The sequence below is a fragment of the Elephas maximus genome, chromosome 1 (genome assembly GCF_024166365.1).
Source record: "Elephas maximus indicus isolate mEleMax1 chromosome 1, mEleMax1 primary haplotype, whole genome shotgun sequence".
Lineage (NCBI taxonomy): Eukaryota > Metazoa > Chordata > Mammalia > Proboscidea > Elephantidae > Elephas > Elephas maximus.
Window position 1 is genome coordinate 54486931 of NC_064819.1, and position 24638 is coordinate 54511568.

A 24638-nucleotide genomic window follows, 5' to 3' on the forward strand; every position below is an offset into this window, starting at 1 on the left:
CTTCCGGGACCTTCATTTGCTGATGCGGCATGACTCAAAATGAGAAGAAACAGCTGGAAACACCCATTAATAATCGGAACCTGAATGTATGAAATATGAATCCAGGAAAATTGGAAATTGTCAAAAATGAAATGGAATGCATAAACATCGATATCCTAGGCATTAGCGAGCTGAAATGGACTGGTATTGGCCATTTTGAATCAGGCAATCATATAGTCTACTATGCTGGGAATGATAACTCGAAGAGGAATGGTGTTGCATTCATCGTTAAAAAGAACATTTCAAGGTTTATCTTGAAGTACAATGCTGTCCGTGATAGGATAATATCCATATGCCTACAAGGAAGACCAGTTAATACGACTCTTATTCAAATTTATGCACCAACCACTAGGGCCAAAGATGAATAGAAGACTTATATCAGCTGCTGCAGTTTGAAACTGATTGAACATGCAATCAAGATGTATTGATAATTACTGGCGATTGGAATGTGAAAGTTGAAAACAAGGACGAAGGATCAGTAGTTGGAAAATATGGCCTTGGTGACAGAAACAATGCCAGAGATTTAATGATAGAATTTTGCTAAACCAACGACTTCTTCACTGCAAATACCCTTTTTCACCAACATAGACGGCAACTATACACATGCATCTTGCCAGATGGAACACACAGAAATCAAATTAACTACATCTGTGCAAAGAGACGGTGGAAAAGCTCAATATCACCAGTCAGAGCAAGGCCAGGGGCTGACTGTGGAACAGACCATCAATTGCTCATACCCAAGTTCAAGCTGAAACTGAAGAAAATCAGAGCAAGTCCATGAGAGCCAAAATATGACCTTGAGTATATCCCACCTGAATTTAGAGACCATCTGAAGAACAGATTTGAAGCATTGAACACTAGTGACCAAAGACCAGACGAGCTATGGAATGACATCAAGGACATCATCCATGAAGAAAGCAAGAGGTCACTGAAAGACAGCAAAGAAAGAAAAGACCAAGATGAATGTCAGAGAAGACTCTGAAACTTGCTCTTGAGCATCGAGCAGCTAAAGCAAAAGGAAGAATTGATGAAGTAAAAGAACTGAACAGAAGATTTCAAAGGGCCTCTCGAGAAGACAAAGTAAAGTATTATAATGACATGTGCAAAGAGCTGGAGATGGAAAACCAAAAGGGAAGAACACGCTCGGCATTTCTCAAGCTGAAAGAACTGAAGAAAAAATTCAAGCCTCCAGTTGCCACAGTGAAGGATTCCATGGGGAAAATATTAAACGACGCAGGAAGCATCAAAAGAAGATGGAAGGAATACACAGAGTCATTATACCAAAAAGAATTGGTCGATATTCAACCATTTGAATAGGTGGCGTATGATCAGGAACTGAAGGAAGGAAGTCCAAGCTACTCTGAAAGCATTGGCGAAAAACAAGGCTCCAGGAATTGATGGAATATCAATTGAGATGTTTCGACCAACCGATGCAGCACTGGAGGTGTTTACTCGTCTATGCCAAGAAATATGGAAGACAGCTTCCTGGCCAACTGCCTGGAAGAGATCCATATTTATGCCTATTCCCAAGAAAGGTGATCCAACCAAATGTGGAAATTATAGAACAATATCATTAATATCACACGCAAGCAAAATTTTGCTGAAGATCATTCAAAAACAGCTGCAGCAGTATATCGACAAGGAACTGCCAGAAATTCAGGCCGGTTTCAGAAGAGGACGCGGAACCAGGGATATCATAGCTGATGTCAGATGGATCCTGGCTGAAAGCAGAGAATACCACAAGGACGTTTACCTGTGTTTAATTGACTTTGCAAAGGCATTCGACTGTGTGGATCGTAACAAACTACGGATAACACTGCGAAGAATGGGAATTCCAGAACACTTAAGTGTGCTCATGAGGAACCTTTACATAGATCATGAGGCAGTTGTTCGGACAGAACAAGGGGATACTGAGTGGTTTAAAGTCAGGAAAGGTGTGCGTCAGGGTTGTATTCTTTCACCGTACCTATTCAATCTGTATGCTGAGCAAATAATATGAGAAGCTGGACTATATGAAGAAGAACGGGGCATCAGGATTGGAGAAAGACTCATTAACAACCTGAGTTATGCAGATGACACAACCTTGCTTGCTGAAAGTGAAGAGGACTTGAAGCACTTACTAATGAAGATCAAAGACCACAGCCTTCAGTCTGGATTGCACCTCAACATAAAGAAAACAAAAATCCTCACAACTGGACCAATGAGCAACATCATGATGTGGAGAAAAGATTGAAGTTGTGAAGGATTTCATTTTACTTGGATCCACAATCAACAGCCACGGAAGCAGCAGTCAAGAAATCAAAAGACGTGTTGCATTGGGTAAATCTGCTCCAAAAAAAAAAAAAGGAACTCTTTAAAGTGTTGAAGAGCAAAGATGTCACCTTGAAGACTAAGGTGCGTCTGACCCAGGCCATGGTGTTTTCAATCACATCGTATGCATGTGAAAGCTGGAAAATGATAAGGAAGACCAGAGAAGAATTGAGGCCTTTGAATTGTGGTGTTGGCGAAGAATATTGAATATACCATGAACTGCGAAAAGAATGAACCAATCTGTCTTAGAAGAAGTACAACCAGGATGCTTCTTAGAAGCAAGGATGGCGAGACTGCGTCTTACATACTTTGGACATGTTGTCAGGAGGGATCAGTCCCTGGAGAAGGACATCATGCTTGGCAGAGCACAGGGTCAACGGAAAAGAGGAAGACCCTCAACGAGGTGGATTGACACAATGGCTGCAACAATGAGCTCAAGCATAACAATGATTGTGAGGATGGCGCAGGACTGGGCGGTGTTTCATTGTTGTGCATGGGGTTGCTATGAGTTGGAACTGACTCAACGGCACCTAACAACAACATGGGTGGTACAAATGGTTAACACACTCAGCTGCTAACCAAAAGGTTGAAGGTTCAAGTTTACCCAGAGGTGCCTCTGAAGAAAGACCTGGCCATCTACTTACAAAAAATCAGCCACTGAAAATCCTAGGTTGTAGTTCTTCTCTGACACACACAGGGTCACCATGAGTTGGAGTCAAACTGACAGCAACTTTTGTTTTTCTTTTTTTTTTAATATGTTCCTAAGACTGTGATAAAATGGTGAGCAAAATGGTCATGGTTCCTGAGCTCACAGGAGAATGAGATAACTACAATAATGAACTACATGAAGAAAATAAACAGACGTTGAGGTAGAGAATAATGAGAGGCCTGCTTTAGATCACGGAAAGCCTATCTCAGAAGGTAATAGTTAAGCCGATACCTGAAGTATGAGAAGGAGGTAACCATGTGGGGGGTAGGGTGCAGCAGGAGATATTAGGGAGGAATTCCAGGCATAGGAACAGCACAGAAAAGAATCTTAACACATTTGAGGTGCTAAAAGACGTCTAGAGCGGCCACGTCAAAGTAAGTGAGGAAGAGCTGAGTTGTAGAGAACGGACGGGGCTCAGTAACACACGGGTATGTAAACAGGCCTATGTAATCCATGACAGGAAGTTTGGTTTTTATCTTAGGGCATCGGACAGGCACCAGTGAGTTTTACGCTAGAGTGCCACACATGATTTCAGTTTCCAAAATATGATTTTGGCTGATGGTTAATAAATGATGACAGGAGGGGAGACTAGTTAGGGGGCCACTGCAGCAGTGTCAGGGGCTGGCGATGGAGGAATGACTGAGCAGCTCCTAAACTGACCCCAATGGCCCTGGGCAGAGAAGCTCGCACATCTTCAGCGGGCATTTAACTAGATAGATAAAGGCAGAGATGTGACGGATGGTGAGGAAGGTGGGTGAATGGGTGGTGGAGAGAGGAAAAGAAAGAAGAGAAATAATTACAAGGAAAGCTACAGCCTGGCTTTAGTAGCCAGAGGAAAGTACTGTAGTTCATTCCCTTCCTGCTTCCTGCTCCACAGAACTTCTTTAATCCCAGGAGAGGGTGGGCAGGAGAATTAGGGGGCCTTCCATATGTTCTGGGAAAAGTACATCAAAGGTGAGGAAACTTAAGTTTCTAAAGGCTAAGTACCATGGTATTTTCAAGACATCAGAAATTACATAAGCCTCTCTGTAACTAAATGTATTCTTGTTTTCCTTCCACCTTAAGCTCTCAAGTAGCTCACTTACCTCGAGGTCCAAACATATAGTCCAAAAAAGCATTGATTTCACCATCAACAGCCTTTAGTTGTTCCTTAAAAGATAAAGAAAAAACGATTTAAGTAAGTTTTTGGAAAACTCTCAAAATAAAGCAACAACAGCATGTAGTTGACAGAACCTCCAAAGGTCCCTGCTCCAAGGACTTTTGACTACAAAGATGTAAAGGAAATGGACAGATAAAGGTGGCCTCACCTTTCACAAGCCTGAAAGGGTTTGCAAGGAAATGACTGCTCTTTCATTTCCTTAGGCAAGAAGAGTCCTGGAAAATAGGCTTGATGCATTTAAACATGCAAAGGTTAAAAAACAAAACAAAACAAAACAAAACAAAAAAACCCACTGTCTTGGAGTCTGACTTAAAGTGACCCTATAGGACATTTTTTTTGGTTTATAGAAGACAGTCGAACTGCTCCATAGGATTTCTAAGGAGCAGCTGGTGGTTTCAAAGAGCTGGTTGACCCAGTTTCCCAGCCAGGGCCCTAGGGCCCAAGGGTGGTGGGATGCACTGTACCACCAGGGCTCCTATTAAATTGTTATTGACCTTAATTCCACTAACTTATAAAATGTTTAGAGCATAAGCTGTTCCATAAGCAACTTCTATTGTTCCAATAAACAGGAGTTGTGTATTTCAAATGACAATTCAGCTGAAACCAAAAAAAAACCCACCCATTGCCGTCGAGTTGATTCCGGCTCATAGTGACCCTACAGGACAGAGTAGAACTGCCCCATAGTTTCCAAGGAGCGCCTGGAGGATCTGAACTGCTGGCCCTTGGTTAGCGGCCATAGCACTTAACCTGAAATGTATTTCAAAAAGCTCAATCTAAAGCTTTAAAAAGGACTTCAAGTGAGGAAAATTGAGCACTACAGGTGTTTTTTCTATTGCCTTTATGTTTTGTTTTCAAAATATCTTTTATACATTAACAAAGACTTAATATTACAGTAAATAGTATCACTTGGGTTGCCAGATTATTATTTTAATTGAATTCAGGCTAGAGTGGAAACTTGCTGTTAAGAATCTTTAAGTTGATAAGGTAGGTGCTGCCTCTTGGTTTAGCTCCTATTTGTGCTGGTCAGCTATTACATTGCTCAAAATACCTGCTAAGGATTTCTACACTCCTGCTACGAAGACCCCTTTAGGCTCCAGGTCTGGAGCATCTCCTTCAGCAAAAGGAGGAGAAGACAAAGCGCGACCCAGGATTCCTGGGAAAGGATCTAATGACGCTCTTGGGACCGCGGATTGGTCCCTGGCTATATGTGAGCTGCAGATGATGGTCCCCCGGACGCTCATAAACAACATGCTCTATATTCAAGACCCGGAGTGCAGGCAAGACACCAAAACCCTCTCAGTCTCAAAGCAAATGGAAGTGCCAAAAAGGAGAATTAATTTACTGCTATCTGAAGAGAATCTGCTCGTTTAGTGACTGGCACATACCACTGAGACCTATTACTGCTTCCTCACTGTCATCCTGGGATAAATTTCAAGGAAACAAGGGTCTCTGGACATTCTGCTTGGGAAGGAGGATGGGGACTGAAAACCAAAAACCCAAACCCATTGCCGTCGAGTTGATTCTGACTCCTAGTGACCCTATAGGACAAAGTTGAACTACCCCATAGGGTTTCCAAGGAGCAGCTAATGAATTCGAACTGCTGGCTTTTTGGTTAGCAGCCAAGCTCTTAACCATTGTGCCACCAGGGCTCCAACATTGATTAAAAAAACGAAAATCAAACCCGCTGCTGTCAAGTCGATTCTGACTCATAGTACCCTATAGGACAGAGTAGAACTGCCCCACAGTTTGCAACGTGCGGCTAGTGGATTCGAACTGCTGACCTTTTGGTTAGCAGCTGAGCTCTTAACCACTATGCCACCAGGGTTTCCAGAACATTGATTAGCACTTACTACTTCTGGCCAGTGCATTGGGGACTTTATTTTCATTATTTCATATCTTTATAAAGTATCTGGGCTAAGCCAAGCCTGAAGTTTTTAAACAGTGATTCTGTCTTTGGTTTCTATACAGGACTTTGCCGGAGACCGCTGGACTTGAGAAAGGTCATTACTAACATCTCAGCGTGGCAGAGTATGATCTGTGTTGCTGCAGCAAAAAATGTTAACCTTACAGAGGTGCCCACTGTCAACCAATGAAATCGTCCTTCCATTGCCACATCTACCCACAAATGTTTACACTTTTTTGGTTTGTTTGTTAAGGTTCAAAACCCATTTTCCAACATCTGTAGAGCTAAGAAAACTCCAATTAAAGGTCACAAAGCTTGTATTACTTCTATAATCTTGCAGAAACTTACAGTGCAAGAAGAGTAGAAACAAAAGAAAGGTAGGAGAGCAAAGGATATTTAAGAGGGAGGAATATATGCAGAGCTGAGAATGAACAGCGAGAAGCAAGAAGGGGCATTCCATTCTTTCATTCATTTATTTATTGGTTCACTGACAAATTATTTCAGCATTACCTGTGCCAGCACATTAGACACTGAAACACAAAGTCAAATGAGACATGGAACTTATCTTCACATAGTTTGCAGTCTAGAGAGCATAACTAAACCAGTTGCCATTGAGTCAATTCTGATTCATGTCCACCCCATGTGTGTCAGAGTAGAACTGTGCTCCATAGGGTTTTCAGTGGCTGAAAAGTACATCACCAGGCATTTCTTCTAAGGCACCTCTGGGTGGACTTGAACCATCAACCTTTCAGTTAGCAGCTGAGCATGTTAACCGTTTGCACCACCCAGGGATTCCAGAGAGCATAATAGACAATAAATAATTATGGTACCAGTGTCTTAAGTATTATGAGAGAGATTTACAGAGTACTGAGGAAGGAACTTTAATTTAGAGGCTTATCTGATGCTGTTGCTGAGTTTTAAAGAGTCTAGGAGGTTGTCTGGATGGAGGAGGAAAGAAGATTCCAGGAAGAATCAGCATATACAAATACATTAAGGCAGGGCTCACCTGGGGAACTTTTATGGCCAGGGTCTCTAGTGATCTGTATGATAAGATGAATAAAGCCAATGCTGGGGGAAAAAAAACTGATAAAAAACTATCTTCCTATGTCTCAGTTATTTAATATAGTTAGCAAGGATGTAGTCTTAAAAGATAATGTGATGAAATCAGATGAATAAACCAAGACTTACACTGGATTAATAAGTACAGAGAGCTTGGTAGTACTAGGCTTCCCAACTGAAAATGAAAACTTAGCACAGGATGAGAGAGCACGGCTCTGGGAAGTAACAGCTGTACACTAGGTTCTATATGTGTAAATGTAAAAAGCATGCTGGAAAATTTCTCCAGACTAAAACCATAGCCTACAAGCTAAGAACAACCGACAAACATCATGCAGCCATTTCAGTTACTCAACCAACGTTTTTAAACAGCTATTGTATACATAATACTTGGTTGTAAATATGAAGAAAAAAGTGACAGAGTGTTTGACTCAAAGGCTTGTAGACAAATGGGGAAAGTGAGACATGTAAGTAGAGAAAGGTAAATAGCATACAACTGCGAGGAAGGAGATATACAAAACTGCCACAATGATGGACGACATCATAGGAGTGTGGACCTCAGATGAATTTTTTTTTTTATAATTTTTATTGTGCTTTTTTTTTTTTTAAGTGAAAGTTTACAAATCAAGTCAGTCTGTCACATATAAGCTTATATGCACCTTACTACATACTCCCATTTACTCTCCCCCTAATGAGTCAGCCTGCTCCCTCCTTGCGGTCTCTCTTTTCGTGACCGTTTTGCCAGTTTCTAACCCTCTCTACCCTCCCATCTCCCCGCCAGACAGGAGATGCCAACACAGTCTCAAGTGTCCACCTGATACAAGTAGCTCACTCTTCATCAGCATCTCTCCAACCCATTGTCCAGTCCCTTCCATATCTGATGAGGTGTCTTCGGGAATGGTTCCTGTCCTGGGCCAACAGAAGGTTTGGGGACCATGACTGCCGGGATTCTTCCAGTCTCAGTCAGACCATTAAGTCTGGTCTTTTTATGAGAATTTGGGGTCTGCATCCCACTGTTTTCCTGCTCCCTCAGGAGTTCTCTGTTGTGTTCCCTGTCAGGGCAGTCATCGGTTGTAGCCGGGCACCATCTAGTTCTTCTGGTCTCAGGATGATGTAAGTCTCTAGTTCCTGTGGCCCTTTCTGTCTCTTGGGCTCATAGTTATCAAATGCATTTTTAAAGATGGTTAGAATTTGGACAGATTAGAAGGTGCCCTTAGATCTGGCAAGAGCAGCTGTTGTTCTGAACTCCACACTTCAGAGGGCTCCACTCTAGTCCTCCTGTAGCCATACCCCGCCATAGAGGAAAAAAAATTTCTTCCAGCCAAGGGAACATGCCTACCCATGGCCACAATTTCTACCTCCCAAACTATGCTCCAGGTTCCCCAGGGCATACAAGTCTCTGCCCAAACAACCCTGAGCCCACATCCTGGACAGCTTTAGTGAGTTATCCTTGCTCACATAATAAAGTCCATGTTCCCTGGCTTCGGATTCAATTTGGTGGCTATGTGTAGCAACTGTTGGAGGATGCAAAAATTGGAAGCTAAGAGGGCCTTATCTGTGTATCCCTGATAACCTATCAGAGCTGGTACAACCATTCTGGAAAACACTTTGGCAGTTTGGTTAAAAATGTAAACATAAACCTACCATGGTGCAGTGAATTATTTAATATGACCCTTCTAGCCCTAGTCTTGGAACTCTGGTGGTGTAGTGATTAAGAGCTTGGCTGCTAACCAAAATGTCGGCAATTCAAATCTACCAGCCGCTCCTTGGAAACCCTATGGGGTGGTTCTACTCTGTCCTATAGTGTTGCTGTGAGTCAGAACCAACTCAACGGCACCCAACGACAACAGCCATAGTCTTTTTAACTCCCACTAAATGACTGGGTGGGACTATGCTAATGAGGGGATTGGCCAGTTTTGCCATCCTGCTAGCATTAAAGGGAGACACAGAGAGAGAATAGGGGCTGCAGCACAGAAGACAGAGGGAGAGCTGTAACACCAGGAGACAAACAGTGGCAGAGAAATGGCAGCAGCAGAACCAAGAGACTAGCAATAGATGGCACAGTGGGGTTCCTGGCCCATGGAGAGAGAAAGCTGAGTGCCTTTGGGCAGGAGGCTTGCGGGCGGAGTAGGGTGCCTTTGGGCACTTGGGGAGCTAGGTTTGCTGATCCAGGTAGCTAGAGTCAAGTGCCTTTGGGCTGATCTTACTGGCGGACTGGGGTGCCTCAGGACACTTACTGGCAGAGCTAAAAGAGCTTTGTAACACTTGCCCAAGCAGGGTAGAAGCCTGGCCAAGGGGCTGAGGGACCGAGGGCCAGAGAGAGTCCTGCCTGCAGGCATGGCTGAGAAGAGGCTGTCCTGATGGAAGAACTGTATCCTGAGCTTTCCTGAACCTGAATTGTAACCTCTTACTTCCCTAATAAACCCCATAATCATGTGTATTGTCTGTGAATTTTGTGTGGACATTGCAACAAATTATCAAGCTCAGCAGAGAAGTAGGGAGTGCTATGTGAGGGATGGTTGGGATGAGAATTGGTAAAAAGGTTGGAGGGTGGAGGCATGTCTGACCTCCACCTCATAGCAATCAGCCTTAGGCTGTTATCTTGATTCTCCTTCCTCCTTGTGAAGTTAGATGAGGTCAGATGCCCCTGCTGTACCATTTTTACAGTTGGAAAAAAAAAATTTTTTTTTTTTTTTTTTTAGTCAGGAGTGGGATTTGTTGCAATGGCTCCAGGTTCATGGAAGCATGAGACTTAGGAAGTGAAAGAATGAAGGGGCTTGGGAAGTGAAACTTTTGATTCTTAGATGGTTACTTTGGTTCTTATTTGTAATGGCTGAAAGGAAAAAGAGATGTTATGCTACAGCTGAGCGTAGAAAGCCACATCAGGAGTGGCTCGGGGCAAGGGCCAGGCCAGTTAAATGGGATGACTGATAGGGGGTCAAGGTCTTCTGGTTCAGCCCAGCCAGAAGCATGAGGTCATATGCATATGGACGAAAAGACAGTCAAGGAGTGGAGAAGATGAAACTGGAGTGTTTAAAAAAGGGTTATATGTTTAGGATTATGTGTACAGTTCAAAGTACTATGGACATTGACCACCACTCATCTGTCAAGTTTGTCATTCTGTGGTGGCCTGTGTATTGCTATGATGTTGGAAGCTATGTCACCAGTATTTCGAATACCAGAAAGGTCACTCACGATGGAGAAGATTCAGCAGAGCTTCCAACTAAGACAGAGTAAGATGTTAAAAAAAAAAAAAAAAAAGATGTTTACCAGTGTTTTATTGACTATGTAAAGACATTCAACTACGTGGATCATAACAAATTATGGATAACACTGCAAAGAAAAGGAATTCCAGAACACTTAATTGTGCTCATGAGGAACCTGTACATAGACCAAGAGACAACTGTTCAAATAGAACAAGGGGATGCTGCATGGTTTAAAGTCAGAAACGGTTTGCGTCAGGGTTGTATCCTTTCACCACACTTATTTAATCTGTATGCTGAGCAAATAATCTGAGAAGACAGGCTATATTAAGACTCATTAACAGTTGATATGCAGATGACACAACCTTACTTGCTGAAAATGACAAGGGCTTGAAGCACTTACTGATGAAGGTCAAAGACTATAGCCTTCAGTATGGATTACACGCCAACAAAAATCCTCATAACTGGATCAATAAGCAACATCATGATAAAGAGAAAAGATTGAAGTTGTCAAGGATTTCATTTTACTTGGATCCACCATCAACAGCCATGGAAGCAGCAGTCAAGAAATCACAGGATGCACTGCATTGGGCAAATCTGCTGCAAAGGCCTCTCTAAACTGTTAAAAAGCAAAGATGTCACTTTGAGGACTCAAGTGTGCCTGACCCAAGCCATGGTATTTTCAATCACCTCATATGCATGTGAAAGCTGGACAATGAATCAGGAAGACTGAAGAAGAATTGATGCCTTTGAATTATGGTGTTGGCGAAGAACAAAAAATATACCACAGACTGCCAGAAGAATAAACAAATCTGTCTTAGAAGAAGTACAGCCATAATGGTCTTTAGAAGTGAGGATGGTGAGACCTTTCTCACATATTTTGGATATGTTATCAGGTGGGACGATTCCCTGGAGAAGGACATCATGCTTACCATCATGGATTGAATTGTGTCCCCCAAAAATATGTGTATCAATTTGGCTAGGCTATGATTCCCAGTATTGTGTGATTGTCTACCATTTTGTCATCTGATGTGATTTTCCTATGTGTTGTAAATTCTACCTCTATGATGTTAATAAGGTGGGATAGGCAGCAGTTATGTTAATGCGCAGGACTCAACCTACAAGATTGGATTGTGTCTTGAGACAATCTCTTTTGAGATATAAAAGAGAGAAGCAAGGAGAGATGGGAGACCTCTTACTGCCAAGAACGCAGTGCTGGGAGCAGAGCGTGTCCTTTGGACCTAGGGTTCCTGTGTGGAGAAGCTCTTAGTCCAGGGGAAGATTGATGAGAAAGACCTTACTCCAGAGCCGACTGACAGAGAAAGCCTTTCCCTGGAGCTAATGCCCTGAATTTGGACTTCTGGCCTACTAGACTGGGAGAAAATAAACTTCTCTTTGTTAAAGTCACTCACTTGTGCTGTTTCTATTATAGCAGCACTAGATAACTAAAACACTTGGTAAAGTAGATGGTCAGTGAAAAAGAGGAAGACCCTCAACAAGATGGATTGATAGTGACTGCAACAATGGGCCCAAACATAGCAAAGATTGTGAGGACAGTGAAGGACCAGGCACAGTATTTCATTCTGTTGAACATAGGGTCACTATGAGTCAGAATCGACCTGACTTGATGGCACCTAACAAGAACAATAACAAGGATAATGAATGTTTCTATTACCTAGTGGTTGTAAAACAAATGTAATGTATGATAGAAATGAATATTGGGTACTATAGATTACAGAGAGCATGTAACTCCACCTTGAGCCAATACTTGATTGGATATGCTAAACAGGGAAGTAGGGTTTGCCTGAGGAAAACACAGGTTGTTTACTTCAATGCAGTTGTCCTGTGTTTACCTGAGCCCCACCCTAACCCTTCCAGGTCTGGGAATTTTCTATTTGCAAAGACATGCAGACCTACCCAGAACTGCTGAGAGAACAGAAGATGTGCATTTGAAAGAGAGACCTACAGTTAAAAAAAAAAAAAAAAGACTGTTTTGCTTTTTCAATTTCCAGCAAACAAGCTGTTTGCCTTTGGGTGCACTGAGGCAGGAAAAGTCAGTGCCCATCAGAACACTCTTCCAGGCCTGGAGTTTAAAGGCAGCTGGTAAGTAGACAGTCTGGTATGTTCGCCTTGGGTGACCACCTGGGTCTACTCAATGAGTGGAAGTGGGGAAAGTGCAGCAATGAAGAAAAAAAAAAAAAAGGAATGAAGAGACGGGCTTATTTTGGGCATGTTCCAGTTACCACTGTCGGCCTAGCCCACAAAGACCTGGGATGAGAGTGAGAGAGAAAGGGCTGGCTGGCCAAAAGTGCAGGGAGTTGTGTGGATTCCTGAGCTTACGGGTGGTGCCTGCTGACCGAGACCACAGGGGCTAGGGATAAAAGATGGAGCTGGCTGGTTTGAAGTGCAGGGAGGTGTGTGTGAACTCCCGAGTCTATAGCTGGTACCCACTGAGACCTAGCTTGGATGGCCAGGGATGAGCTGACCAGAAGCCAACCAAATGAAGAGAAAGGTGTTTGACATCGTGCACTGATGTAGAGTGTTGTAATTTGATGGCTTGTTCTGCACAGGACTTTACTTATAGATACAGATGCTCAAAGTTCCAACTGGAACAGAAGGTTCTGAGAGAACTGGTTTGATTGGTATGGGCAATTTAAACACTGGCTATCTAAAACAGGGGAAGATAAAGGCATGAAATTGCTTACATGCTTTTGTGGGTGTGCTTACACTCAAAATGAGGGGGACAAGGGAGGATCCCCAATGAATAGATTGCTTCATTCTTGATGGGTCTGAGGAAGAGAGGGTTGAGGAAAATGTTGATAGAATTATATGATTCAGTTGTGAGTACTGATTGTTAAGGGTTAAATGTGATTGTAAAATCTGTAATTATAGAAGCCGTAACTGTGAAAGAGTGGACTAAGGGGGAGATAACTGCTGGACTGGAGTGTAGTGGCTGAACCAAAAGTCTTTTAAAGATTTTGCTATACTGACACTCATGAGGCTCAGAGCAAGGGAGTAATCTTCTCTCAGTTAAACTTTATCAGACACCAGGAAAGGTGAGGATAAGACAACGTTTGGAGAACCTGAACAGATCACATGGACACCTGCAGCAGACCTGAATGACTGGTACCTGAATAACCTCACCCTGAGAACTCTGCCCTACTGAAGGACTAATTGTTAATGACTGTTTTAAACTAGTAAAATGATTGGGAGAGGGAAGTTAATCCTTCAAGTATGAAAGGGTCAATGGCTAGAAAGAGCCAGGGGGTGGCCTGTGATGCAGTGAATTACTTAACATGGCCCTCCTAGGCACAGTTTTTGTAACTCCCATTAAATGACTTGGTGAGACTATGCAAAATGAGGTATATGGAACCTTAATGAGGGGATTGGTCAGTTTTGCCATCCCTCTAGGCTTAAAGGGAGACACTGAGACAGAGAGAGAGAGAGGAGCTGTAACATGTAAGACAGAGGTAGAGCTGTTTAACACTGGGAGATGGTGAGAAGTGGTGGCAGAGAAACAGCAGCAGGAGAGATCAGCAGGGGACAGCACGGTGGGCTTCCCAGCCCATGGCATAAGAAAGCTGAGTGCCTTCCAGCAGGAGGCTTACTGGCAGAGTGAGGTGCCTCTGGGCACTTGTTGGAGCTAAGTTTGCCGACTCATGAAGCTAGACAGCTGAGCACCTGTGGGCAGAGGCTTACTGGCAGAGTGGGGTGCCTTGGGGTATGTATTGGCAGAGCTAAAAGAGCTTTGTAACACTTGCCTGAGTACGGCAGAGACCTGATTGAGCCACTTCATTTCTAGGTATTTACCCAGAAGAAACGAAAGCATATGCATATGTCCCTGCAATGACTTCAACAGAAATGTTCACAGCAGCTTTATTTTTAATAGCTAAAACTGGAAACAACCCAAATGTCTATCAACAGGTGAAAGGATAAACACATTGTGGTATAGCCATATAATGAAATACTACTCGGCAAAATAAAGAAATGAACTACTGATACACACAAGATGGATGACACTCAAAATTATGATGATGCATGAAAGAAGCCAGATTCTCCAAAGAGTACATACTATATATGATTATATTTATATAAAATTCTAGAAAGTACAAGTTTATATATAGTTACAGAAAATATAAGTGGTGGAAAAGCAGATAAGTGGTTGCCTGGGACTGCAAAGGCAGGGAGCAGACAGGGAGGGACTTACAAAGGGGCACGAGGGAACTTTTAGGGGTAATGGATATGTTCACTATTTTGATTGCAGTGATGGTCTGACAGGTGCATACATACGTCAAAGCTTATCAAACTGTATGCTTTAAATGTGTGCAGTTAGGCATGTCACAGGCAAATTGCTGAAAACCAAAGATAAAGGTAAATTATTTAAAGGGGGGGAAGGGTAAGAAACATTTTGTACGGAGAAACACTGATGAAAATAATTGCTGACTTCTCAGAAAAAATAGAGACTAAAAGGCAGAGAAATGATATCTTTCAAATGCTTAAAGAAAAAAAAAAAAAACTAAACCCTGTAAACCTAAAATCCTATATACAGTGAAAATATTCTGCAAAATTGAGGGTGAAATAAGGACTTTTCACATATGCAGCAGTGAGAGGCTCTGTAGCCAGTGGAACAGCAGTACAACATATGCTAAAGGATATCCTTCATGCCAAAGGGAAAAGATTCCATATGGAAAGTGGAATTTATAGGACAGAATCAAGAGCACCAGAAATGCAACTATCTATAACTTAGAGTACCCTAGAGCAATCTATCATCCACCCATCTGTTACTGCCAGCACCACCACCACCTCTAACACCATACCCATCCCTACCTCCAGAAATAGCTATGCATAACATCAAGGTAATGTCCTACACCCGTTCCTTGTTCTCCTGGTGGATTGGATCACCATGCACTCCTACCTCAGCTACTATTTTTTGTGGGTACCTGGGAAGCAAGACAGCCATGATGGGCACGCCCAGTTCTTCGCCACCATGATGCTGATTGAGATTCCCACCAGGCCAAAACTGCAACAGTTGGAGCTCAACATAAACCAGGAGCATCTCAGATGGGAGGCTATTCCCTGGTCTGTTACTGAAGGTGTGAATTTTGTGCTTCATCCTAGACAGCTTGATGGCCCAGCTTCTCTTTAGCAAAGGAGGCCTTGCAATCAGAATTGCTATCACCAGGATTAAGAGCTATATTCTACAGAAGCTGAGATAGGAAACAAGACAGAAATGAACACCACCACAACTCTGCCTGTGCTTTCTCTGCTCTCTAAGTAATAGACTCCAAGCTTTTTTTCCTCTCCTTCCTCTCCTTTTTCAGTTCCTTTAACTTCCCGGTTCTCTTTTTTCCTTCTTCCTTTTCTTTACTTCTTTTATTCTAGTTTTTCTTCCTCCCTTCCTCCCCTTCCATTCCTCCGTCCTTTCCTCCCTCTCTCCCTCCCTCTTCTCCTTCCTTCCTTCCTTTATGTCTTAGGCATTCTGTGGTTTTCAGGATTAGTTACAATGAGTATTATATAAAAATCCAGTGCTTCCAGATCCTGGTGTTTGTCCCGTTTTGCTGATACAGTTTTACAGAACATTTTAAAGATGCATACTCGATCAGAATAGCTGTTCCCCACTGCCAGCTCCCTCCCTTACTGCTTTTAAAAGTGAACCAAACTCCATTAAGACCTCGAAACAGACTACGTTTGAAAGAAGACACAATGACAAAATCCTTATTTTCTTCTTTTTCGTCTACGTCAGAGCAAACTAAATATATCTGAAGTGTTTGATGACAGTAAGTTGGGATGGAAAACCCCGCCAGCTTAGGAATATGTATCATATTTCAGGCTAACCAAATGCAACTCTGACAGCTTCCCAGGATCCTCAGGATCAAGGCTGAGCTGTACAGAACTGAGAGACGTGGCGGCGGCGTCTCCCCTCAGCGGCAAGGGTCCCATCACACAGTGGGTTCACTGTTGTTCTCGGGGCTTGGGTTGTTGACAAATGTTGAAACCTTTTTTGGCTGACTCCTGCAGGATTGTTCCCGGTCAGTCTCTCACGTGCCTGAAGAAACTAAATGTATTCACTTTTGTGAATGACATTAGGTTTAGAATATGGCTAAAAGTGGACATAAAAAATACCTACAAAATTCCTTGGCTTTCAAGCAGCTGATTTCACGCAGTGTGTGCTGATGCACATTTTACACTGATGCCCCTAAACAGCCCCATCTCCCCACCGCTGTACTTTAGAGGGAGCAACAGACTAAATGAGGCTGCAGGCAGGCAGCGGCAGGGAATCCCCACACGTGCATGGAAACTGAATTGTTGGAATGTGTCTTATTGGATAATTTTCATAAGATTGAAACTCTCTAACTTAGGTTTTGAAGAATCTGGAGAACATCTATCTTTGGTTACCACAACTTTAGCTAGATATAAATGAACAGCAATGGTGAGCAATATTAGCTACTGTTTATCAAACACTTAATACGTATCAGACATTTGATGCATGTTGTCTATTATTTTCACAAATGCCTTGCAAGTTGGGCAATATTCCCAATGTACAGATGTGAAAACTGAGGCTGCATGCTCACGAGTGGCAGGATAGTGTAACATCTGACTGAAAATTGCTGTATTTTATATACATTCAGATTGAAAGGTTTCAGAGCTGGATAGCAGAGGAGGGTCTCTGTGTAGCTCATGTTCGCATTTCTTAAGCTGTAGCACATCTTAGGACACTACGCCAACAAAGACAATAGAGGTTCATTTCATTTCCACTCTGGGTAACCCCGAGGCTGTAGGATGGTTCCACTCAATCAAGCGGATAAAAACCCTTTTTTAGGACAGGAAATATTACTGCAATTTATTTTTTTACATTCTGCTTCCCCCACCTTGGTTCTCTATCTCAATTCACTCAGTATCTGGTCAAATGGCAACTCCTGCGTGTTTCCCTGGTCCGTCTCTCATGGGCCTAATTACAAAGGAGCAGGGAGGTTTCTGCTCTCTGACTTCCTAGTCTGTGGTGTATTCTCTATCCCCTGACCTGCTCTATTTTTCTTCATAGCACTTACTGTTACTTGAACTTTCACTGTCTAGTTAACTGGTTTATTATCAGGGCCCTCCACTAAAATGTAAGCTTCATCAGGCCATTGTATCCCCAGTTACGAGAACAGTGCCTAGCACACGGTGGATGCTTAATATTTGTTGAATGAATTACTCAAACTGTCATTCTTCTGAGCCTTGACAATACTCACTTGATACTTATTTCATATTATTTTGCATCCCTAGTTAGTTACACTTTGATATATACGATGTTTTCCAAGTATTTTGAAAGATCCTTGATACTCAGTATGTCACCACGGTTCACTGGATCCAATTTTAGTTTTTGACTTTCTTTTTTGAACTCAAAACAAAAACTTTGGAAGTTTCTTTCAAAGAACAAAGAGGCACTTTATTAAAAAAAAAAAAGTAGAATAAAACTCATTCTATCTTGCAATTAACGTGGGTCCAATGGCATCTTTTTATAAATTGAAGATACATTATGGAATCTTAATGGTCTTCATTTTCCTGTATTTTAAAATGTTTTGCTATTTCATCATTCTAGGAATTTTCTCATCAATACTCATCAATCATTCCAGTTTATGTTAAAAAAGGAAAAGAAAACATAAGAATTATGGAATTGCCTAGAAGAACAATGCAATAGTCGAATAAGTCACCACTGGTGAATTATTAAGCCCCCTGGGTGGCACAGACGTAACGGGTTACGCACTCGGCTGCTAACTCAGCTCCGTTGGGTTTTCGCAGTCAGGAAAACCCCGTGCACTTCTACTCTGATACACGTGTGGTTGCCATGGGTCAGAGCTGACTGGACAGCAGCTGGTTTTTTCGGTTATTGCACCATCATTTTTCTTACTACTTTCCTCAAAGTATCACATCATGCTTCAAGAAGATATAAAAGAAATCTGGAGACAAAATATCAATTTTCTTAAGCTTTTACTGAACACAGGTAAGAGTTCAGTATTTTTCATGCTCTGCCTATAATGACAAAGAGAAGAAAACTGACAGAGAAAGACATTTCAGACTTGTTAGATAATCAGAAGACGAATGCAAAAAACAGATAACACTTTAGACTCTAGCGATGATGGTGAAAGTGAAAATAAAAGTGAAATTCCAGACTGAGTTTTCAGATGACAATATCCCCGATGGATTTTCTCAAATCAAGAATTGATGAGTGAACAATACATTGCTAAGAAAATATGGTATTCTCATTCAATTAGTCATTCAACAGGACGCACTTCGTCACACAAATATTTTGTGATAGGATTCTGGATCATCCTGTTTTGCTAAAATATATGTACAATATATATAATAATTTTTTAATCTTTTATGATATTGGGGCATCAAGATTTATTTAATATGGTGAAGTGAACAAATGCTGAAAGTAGGTGTATACAAAAGTGACTGGAAGAAAACAGACAATGTAGAAATGAAAAAACAATTGAATTGTACATTCTAATTGATTCTTATAAGTCTAAAAATGTAAATGCTTTTGTAATTATGGAGAAACAAAGATGGCTTTTTTTTTCAACAAAATTTTGAGCCATCAGAGATATTAAAAACAAAAATTCTTCAAGTATTATGTCTGACAATGTAAATTCAAGAAGAATCAGTGAGGCTGAGAAGCTGGAACCTATTAGAAATGTTATTTGAAATCTGGAGTCAATATTTAAAAGATGGTACGTTCCAGGTCATGCATGAGTATTCATAAGCAGTTAGTTGCACTCTGAAGACACTGCATATTTCAAATATTTATACCTTTAAAATCAAGAAAACCTGGAATAAAAATTTGGACTTGCTGTTTAAATTCTTACTAATTTTTTCTTTGGGGGGCTGGGCCATAAATTAAGGTTACTTTAATCTTATAAAGACTGGCTTCCAAAATGGCAGCACCAGCGTATTCCCTGACAATGCATGAAGAGTCCTGGATCCTCATGCCCTCACTGACACTTGGTGAGTTCTTATTAATGCTATTAATGAAGTTGTTTTCACTATCCCTTTATCCTAATTTCTGTAAATTATTCATCAAGTGACTTGAAAATATAAAAAATAATTAAAGTCCATTGAACCCAGATGGCAAATGAATATTATTTTCCTGGCGTACTGAGAATTAAAGCATACGACTGCAGCATATGTTTTTCTGTACCCCCAAACAATTACTTTCATGTGATGAGTCCAAAAATATTTATTAACTGCCTAATTGTATTATAAAGTAAGAGAAGCACACAGATTAAAGAGCTTTACTGACCACTGGAGCAGAACTTGTTCAGTACCTTCTTTCAAACCACTCAACCCTTGGAATTGTCTCTGTACAAAGATAAGAAGATCCTGGACCAAGTATGGCAGGTCTAATGCTGTTAGCTGCAAGATCCACTGTTTAGTTGATTTTTCCTTAGCTTTAATACTGCCAACACTACAGAAAAAAATCTGAATCCCCCCTCTGCTCTCAATACTTCTGCACCATACACTAAGAAGCAACAAACCAGAAGCATTGTGATTTAATGCAATGCTGTGCCATGAGAGACAGAGCTGGCAAACATCTCTAGCAGCCACCCTCCTTTCTAGACCATTACATTTGTCTGAGTACTGCAGGCCATGACAATAATGCTCAGGATTCAGGGAGCTGCATGCTCAAAAAAAGGGGGCTGTTAGTTTAGTTTCTGCTCTAGAAATAAACATTGGCACTGTGCAAGGTAAAACACCCTTCAAAGTCACAGATAAAACTTTAACGGAGAAGTCTACTGATTGCCTTTTGCAAAACAGAATGAAAAAAATATATATGACAAGATTCCTAATGACCGTTAGTTGTATCAATAGATAAAGTATATATATGATGCTGCAGATTATGAAGTAATTTAATTTAGATCAGTGCTCCTTAAATCCTAATGTTCATATAAACCACCTGGGAATTTCTCATTGGTTGGTCTGGAGTGGGGCCTGAGAGTATGCATTTTTAACAAGCTCCCAGGTGATGTCAATGCTGCTGGTCCATAGGCCACACTTTGGGTAGCAACAATTTGGACTGTGGTGTCCTGAAATTTGTTTGGATTATAATCAAAGTATTCATTTTTTGATGTGCTTTTATTATTTAAAAAAAAAAAAAAAAAAACAAGTACTTGCTTACTTTCTACGAGTCTACCGAATATTTTATTATATATTTTACTCTATGAAATTCAAACTTGTTATATACTTATTACGATGCCATTTATTTCACAGATATTTAGTTTGTATTAGTGGCTATGCAAACCCACTTTGTATCCACATTGCTCCTAACAGAAATAAATAAATCACTGTATATTTTCTGTATCTGAATACAGTATTCTGAAAGTAGTCTAATCAGGGATGGGTACAGAAAGATTGGTACCCCTCTTGATCAGGACATTATATTTGTATTAAAGTATTGTAAGACAGCATCCTGACACTGCACTGGCCCTTGTCAACAAACATCACTGGGTCGTTTTCATGTTAATTGCTGTCAAATTCCAGCCTTACCCATTCTATACTTATGCCAATGATTTTTTTTTTTTTAACTTAAATTCAATTTTAAACTTTTATCCCTTTGAATTTTATGTTGCTCACTTCGGCCTCACCTTTGCATCCAGGTAACTCCAAATCCCTAAATATGAATTTGTTTTCCATTCAGGTTTAGTGTATTTAAAAACGTTGATGCCTTTATTCAAATTACTAATAAAAAGAAGTTGAATAATCTGGGGAAAAAAAAAAATCCTTGAAGAATGCCTTTCTAGAAGCATTAAAGAATGCCTTTCTATAAGAAAGGAAGTCTTGACTTGAAACCAGCTAACATAAAGCACAAGCTTCATGTTAAGAAAGCTGGTTTAGCTAAATCAGTTATTTCACAAAGTCCAGACTATTTGCGTGTGCACGTACATGTACAAGTGTACAGCACATGCACAGGAAATGCTTTGGAAGGACACACCTCCAGCTGTTAACAACGATTACTCCTGGGAGGGAAGGAGGATGGCGGGGGTCAGGGAAGCAAGGGGAAGGAGAAACTGCTACTTACTCTGTATACATCTGTAATGTTCTAGCTTCCAGCAATAAATCTTTATCAATATATCAATTGTATGTTACCATAAAACTCTAAGGGAAAATTGTTACTAGAATGACCATACAGGTGAGTTGTACAGTTTCTTCCAGGAGTCTTGAAAAAAAGTTTTTAATGAGTTAGAGTCTCTGTCTAAAATAAAAGGTTACAGGGGCCCTGGTGGCACAGTCGTTAAGTTCTACAGCTGCTAACCAAAAGGTCAGCAGTTCGAATCCACCAGCTGCTTCTTGGAAACCCTACAGGGCAGTTCTACTCTGTCCTCTAGGGTGATACGATGACATCAGATGACTAAAAGAGGGGCTGTATTTGAGAAATTCTTGACTAAGTACATAATACTTGTACAAGTAACTTAAATTTCCATCACATACATATTTGATTACATTGTATTGATTAAAAAAAAGATTAGTGATAATAGTAATCAGCCCGACTGTCTACAGAAATTGGCATTAAGCATTTAGTTAAATTTTGAATCTCACATTACATACTCTAAGCTACCAAAACCCAACCACCTTCAAAAGATCAGTAAAACCAATAGCTGCCTACTCTAACCCTTCTCTATGGGGCTTTCAGACATGTTCAGAAGAGATACAAGAGGATGTTTAAATCTTCAGCTATTTCACTCTGCTTTATGCACTAACACAATAGGAATGAGGTGTCTGGATGAAAAATGACTCCATCCCTACCCTGAGAAGAGTTTTTCTTTAATCAAAACAAGCCCATGTAGGGCTTCCCTCAGTAAATCCTATAGTAGTCTGTCCTCAGAGTATTGGTCAGATTACCATTTTGTTAAAGGTAAAAAGATTTTTTCCCCCTAGTAGGTTAAAACTGGTCCCCAGGTGGTGCGAATGATTATGCTAGGCTACTAACCTAAAGGTTGGCAGTTTGAACCCATCCAGTGGTATGATGTAAGAAAGGCCTGGCAATCTGCTTCCATAAAAATTACAGCCTAGGAAACTCTATGGAGCTCAGCTCTACAGTCAGAATCGCCTTCAGTCACAATTGATGGCAATGGGTTTGGTTTTTTGGTTTTAGGAAAATTACACAAAAATCAAAGCCCCAAAGCAAGCCTAGGCTAATGACCACCTCATTACTTTTATCATTACAAGTGTTTCTGTTCTTATTATTATCAATATCCGAATTCAGTGAAAAAATGCAGCACAAGCAGCACTGCCCAGCAAGCAGTTATCACCCCACAGACGTGGTGATGGAGGCTCAGTGGATGTGGCAACACCCAGGGAAGCAACAATGTTACCCCAGCAGAAGGGGATCTAAGCAAGAAAGGGCCATCCCCACAGATGGTAGGAAGTAACTAACCAGGATTATCCATGAACCACCTCTGAGAACATCTCAAAATAACTTCTGGGAATGTGTGTATGTCAGGGACCTTGTAAGAATCTGGGGTAATGACTGCTGAGACGTAAATGAAATATACACCAAGTATTATGAGTTAATACTCAGATTTGTATCTCTGGAGCACAGGCTGATCCATGGTCATCAAAGAAAGACATGAGGTAAGCATATCTCATTGTTAAGTCTCAAAAATAGATTTAAAACACTTAAAAATATATTCACAAGGGGGTAAATGATTTGTGAATTACTTCATTGGAGACACAGAAATTTAGCAAGTATTTAAGAAACTGATTGTTTTACAAAATAATGCATAGTTTTAATAAACCTGTTGCCGTTCAGTTGATTCCGACTCAGTGACCCTACAGGACATAGCAGAACTGCCCCATAGGGCTTCCAAGGCTGTAATCTTTACCAAAGCAGACTGCTACATCTTTCTTCCACAGAGTGACTGGTGAATTCAAACCTCTATCCTTTCGGTTAGCAGCTGAGCACTTAACCACTGCAACACCAGGGCTCCTTTACTCTTAATAGTGAACATAATAATGTTACTTTCTTTCCAGTCATTTTTGAAGTATGGCCTTCTCTTCAAGCGTATAGAAATAAAATTCAAACACATTTTAATTTCATAATATTCCAGTCTCATTAAAAGATACTACACTTGGAAACCCTATGGGGCAGTTCTACTCTGTCCTATAGGGTCACTATGAGTTGGAATCGACTCGATGGCATTGAGTTTGGTTTGGTTTACATTTAGGGGAGGGTGGCATCAGCATAATGTCTGTGTAAGCAGCTTCACACTCCTGTATTACCATAAAAAACACCAAAAATCAAGCAGAAACTGATAGGACTCAAATTTTTCCCGAACTCTAAAAAACAGACTAAGGTTTAGAGCAACAAGGTGAATGATCAATCGAGAAAAAGGTAACTTCAAAATGATAGGAGAGCTTTGGTTTTCTACATGCCCCCAGCCTACCACCCCCTAGGGTGAAGTTGTTGTTAGGTGCCATCGAGTCGGTTCTGACTCATAGAGACCCTATGCACAACAGAAGGAAACACTGCCCGGTCCTGTGCCATCCTTACAATCGTTGTTATGCTTGAGCTCATTGTTGCAGCCACTGTGTCAATCCACCTCATTGAGGGTCTTCCTCTTTTCCACTGACTCTGTACTCTGCCAAGCATGATGTCCTTGTCCAGGAACTGATCCTTCCTAACAACATGTCCAAAGTATGTAAGACACAGTTTCACCATCCTTGTCTCTAAGGAGCATTCTGGCCGCACTTCTTCCAAGACAGATTTGTTCCTTCTTTTGGCAGTCCGTGGTATATTCAATATTCTTTGCCAACACCACAATTCAAAAGCGTCAACTCTTCTTCGGTCTTCCTTATTCATTGTCCAGCTTTCACATGCATATAATGTGATTGAAAATACCATGGCTTGGGTCAGGCACACCTTAGTCTTCAGGGTGACAGCTTTGCTCTTCAAGACGTTGAAGAGGTCTTTTACAGCAGATTTGCCCGTTGAAATGCGTCTTTTGATTTCTTGACTGCTGCTTCCATGGCTGTTGATTGTAGATCCAAGTAAAATGAAATCCTTGACAACTTCAAACTTTTCTCCGTTTATCATGATGTTGCTCATTGGTCCAGTTGTGAGGATTTTTGTTTTCTTTATGTTGAGGTGTAATCCATACTGAAGGCTGTGGTCTTTGATCTTCATTAGTAAGTGCTTCAAGTCCTCTTCACTTTCAGCAAGCAAGGTTGTGTCATCTGCATAACACAGGTTGTTAATGAGTCTTCCTCCAATCCTGATGC

The 24638-nt window shown here is 41.1% G+C and overlaps 1 protein-coding gene across 1 annotated transcript in view; it reads right to left on the reverse strand.

Annotated features, from left to right (window-relative positions):
- Window positions 1–24638, reverse strand: part of ELOVL2 (ELOVL fatty acid elongase 2) — a 90666-nt gene that overhangs the window by 21683 nt on the left and 44345 nt on the right. The window contains exon 2 of the mRNA XM_049883604.1: window positions 4144–4207. Within this exon, the coding sequence (XP_049739561.1) occupies window positions 4144–4207 (64 nt within the window). The remainder of the gene's footprint in view (window positions 1–4143; window positions 4208–24638) is intronic.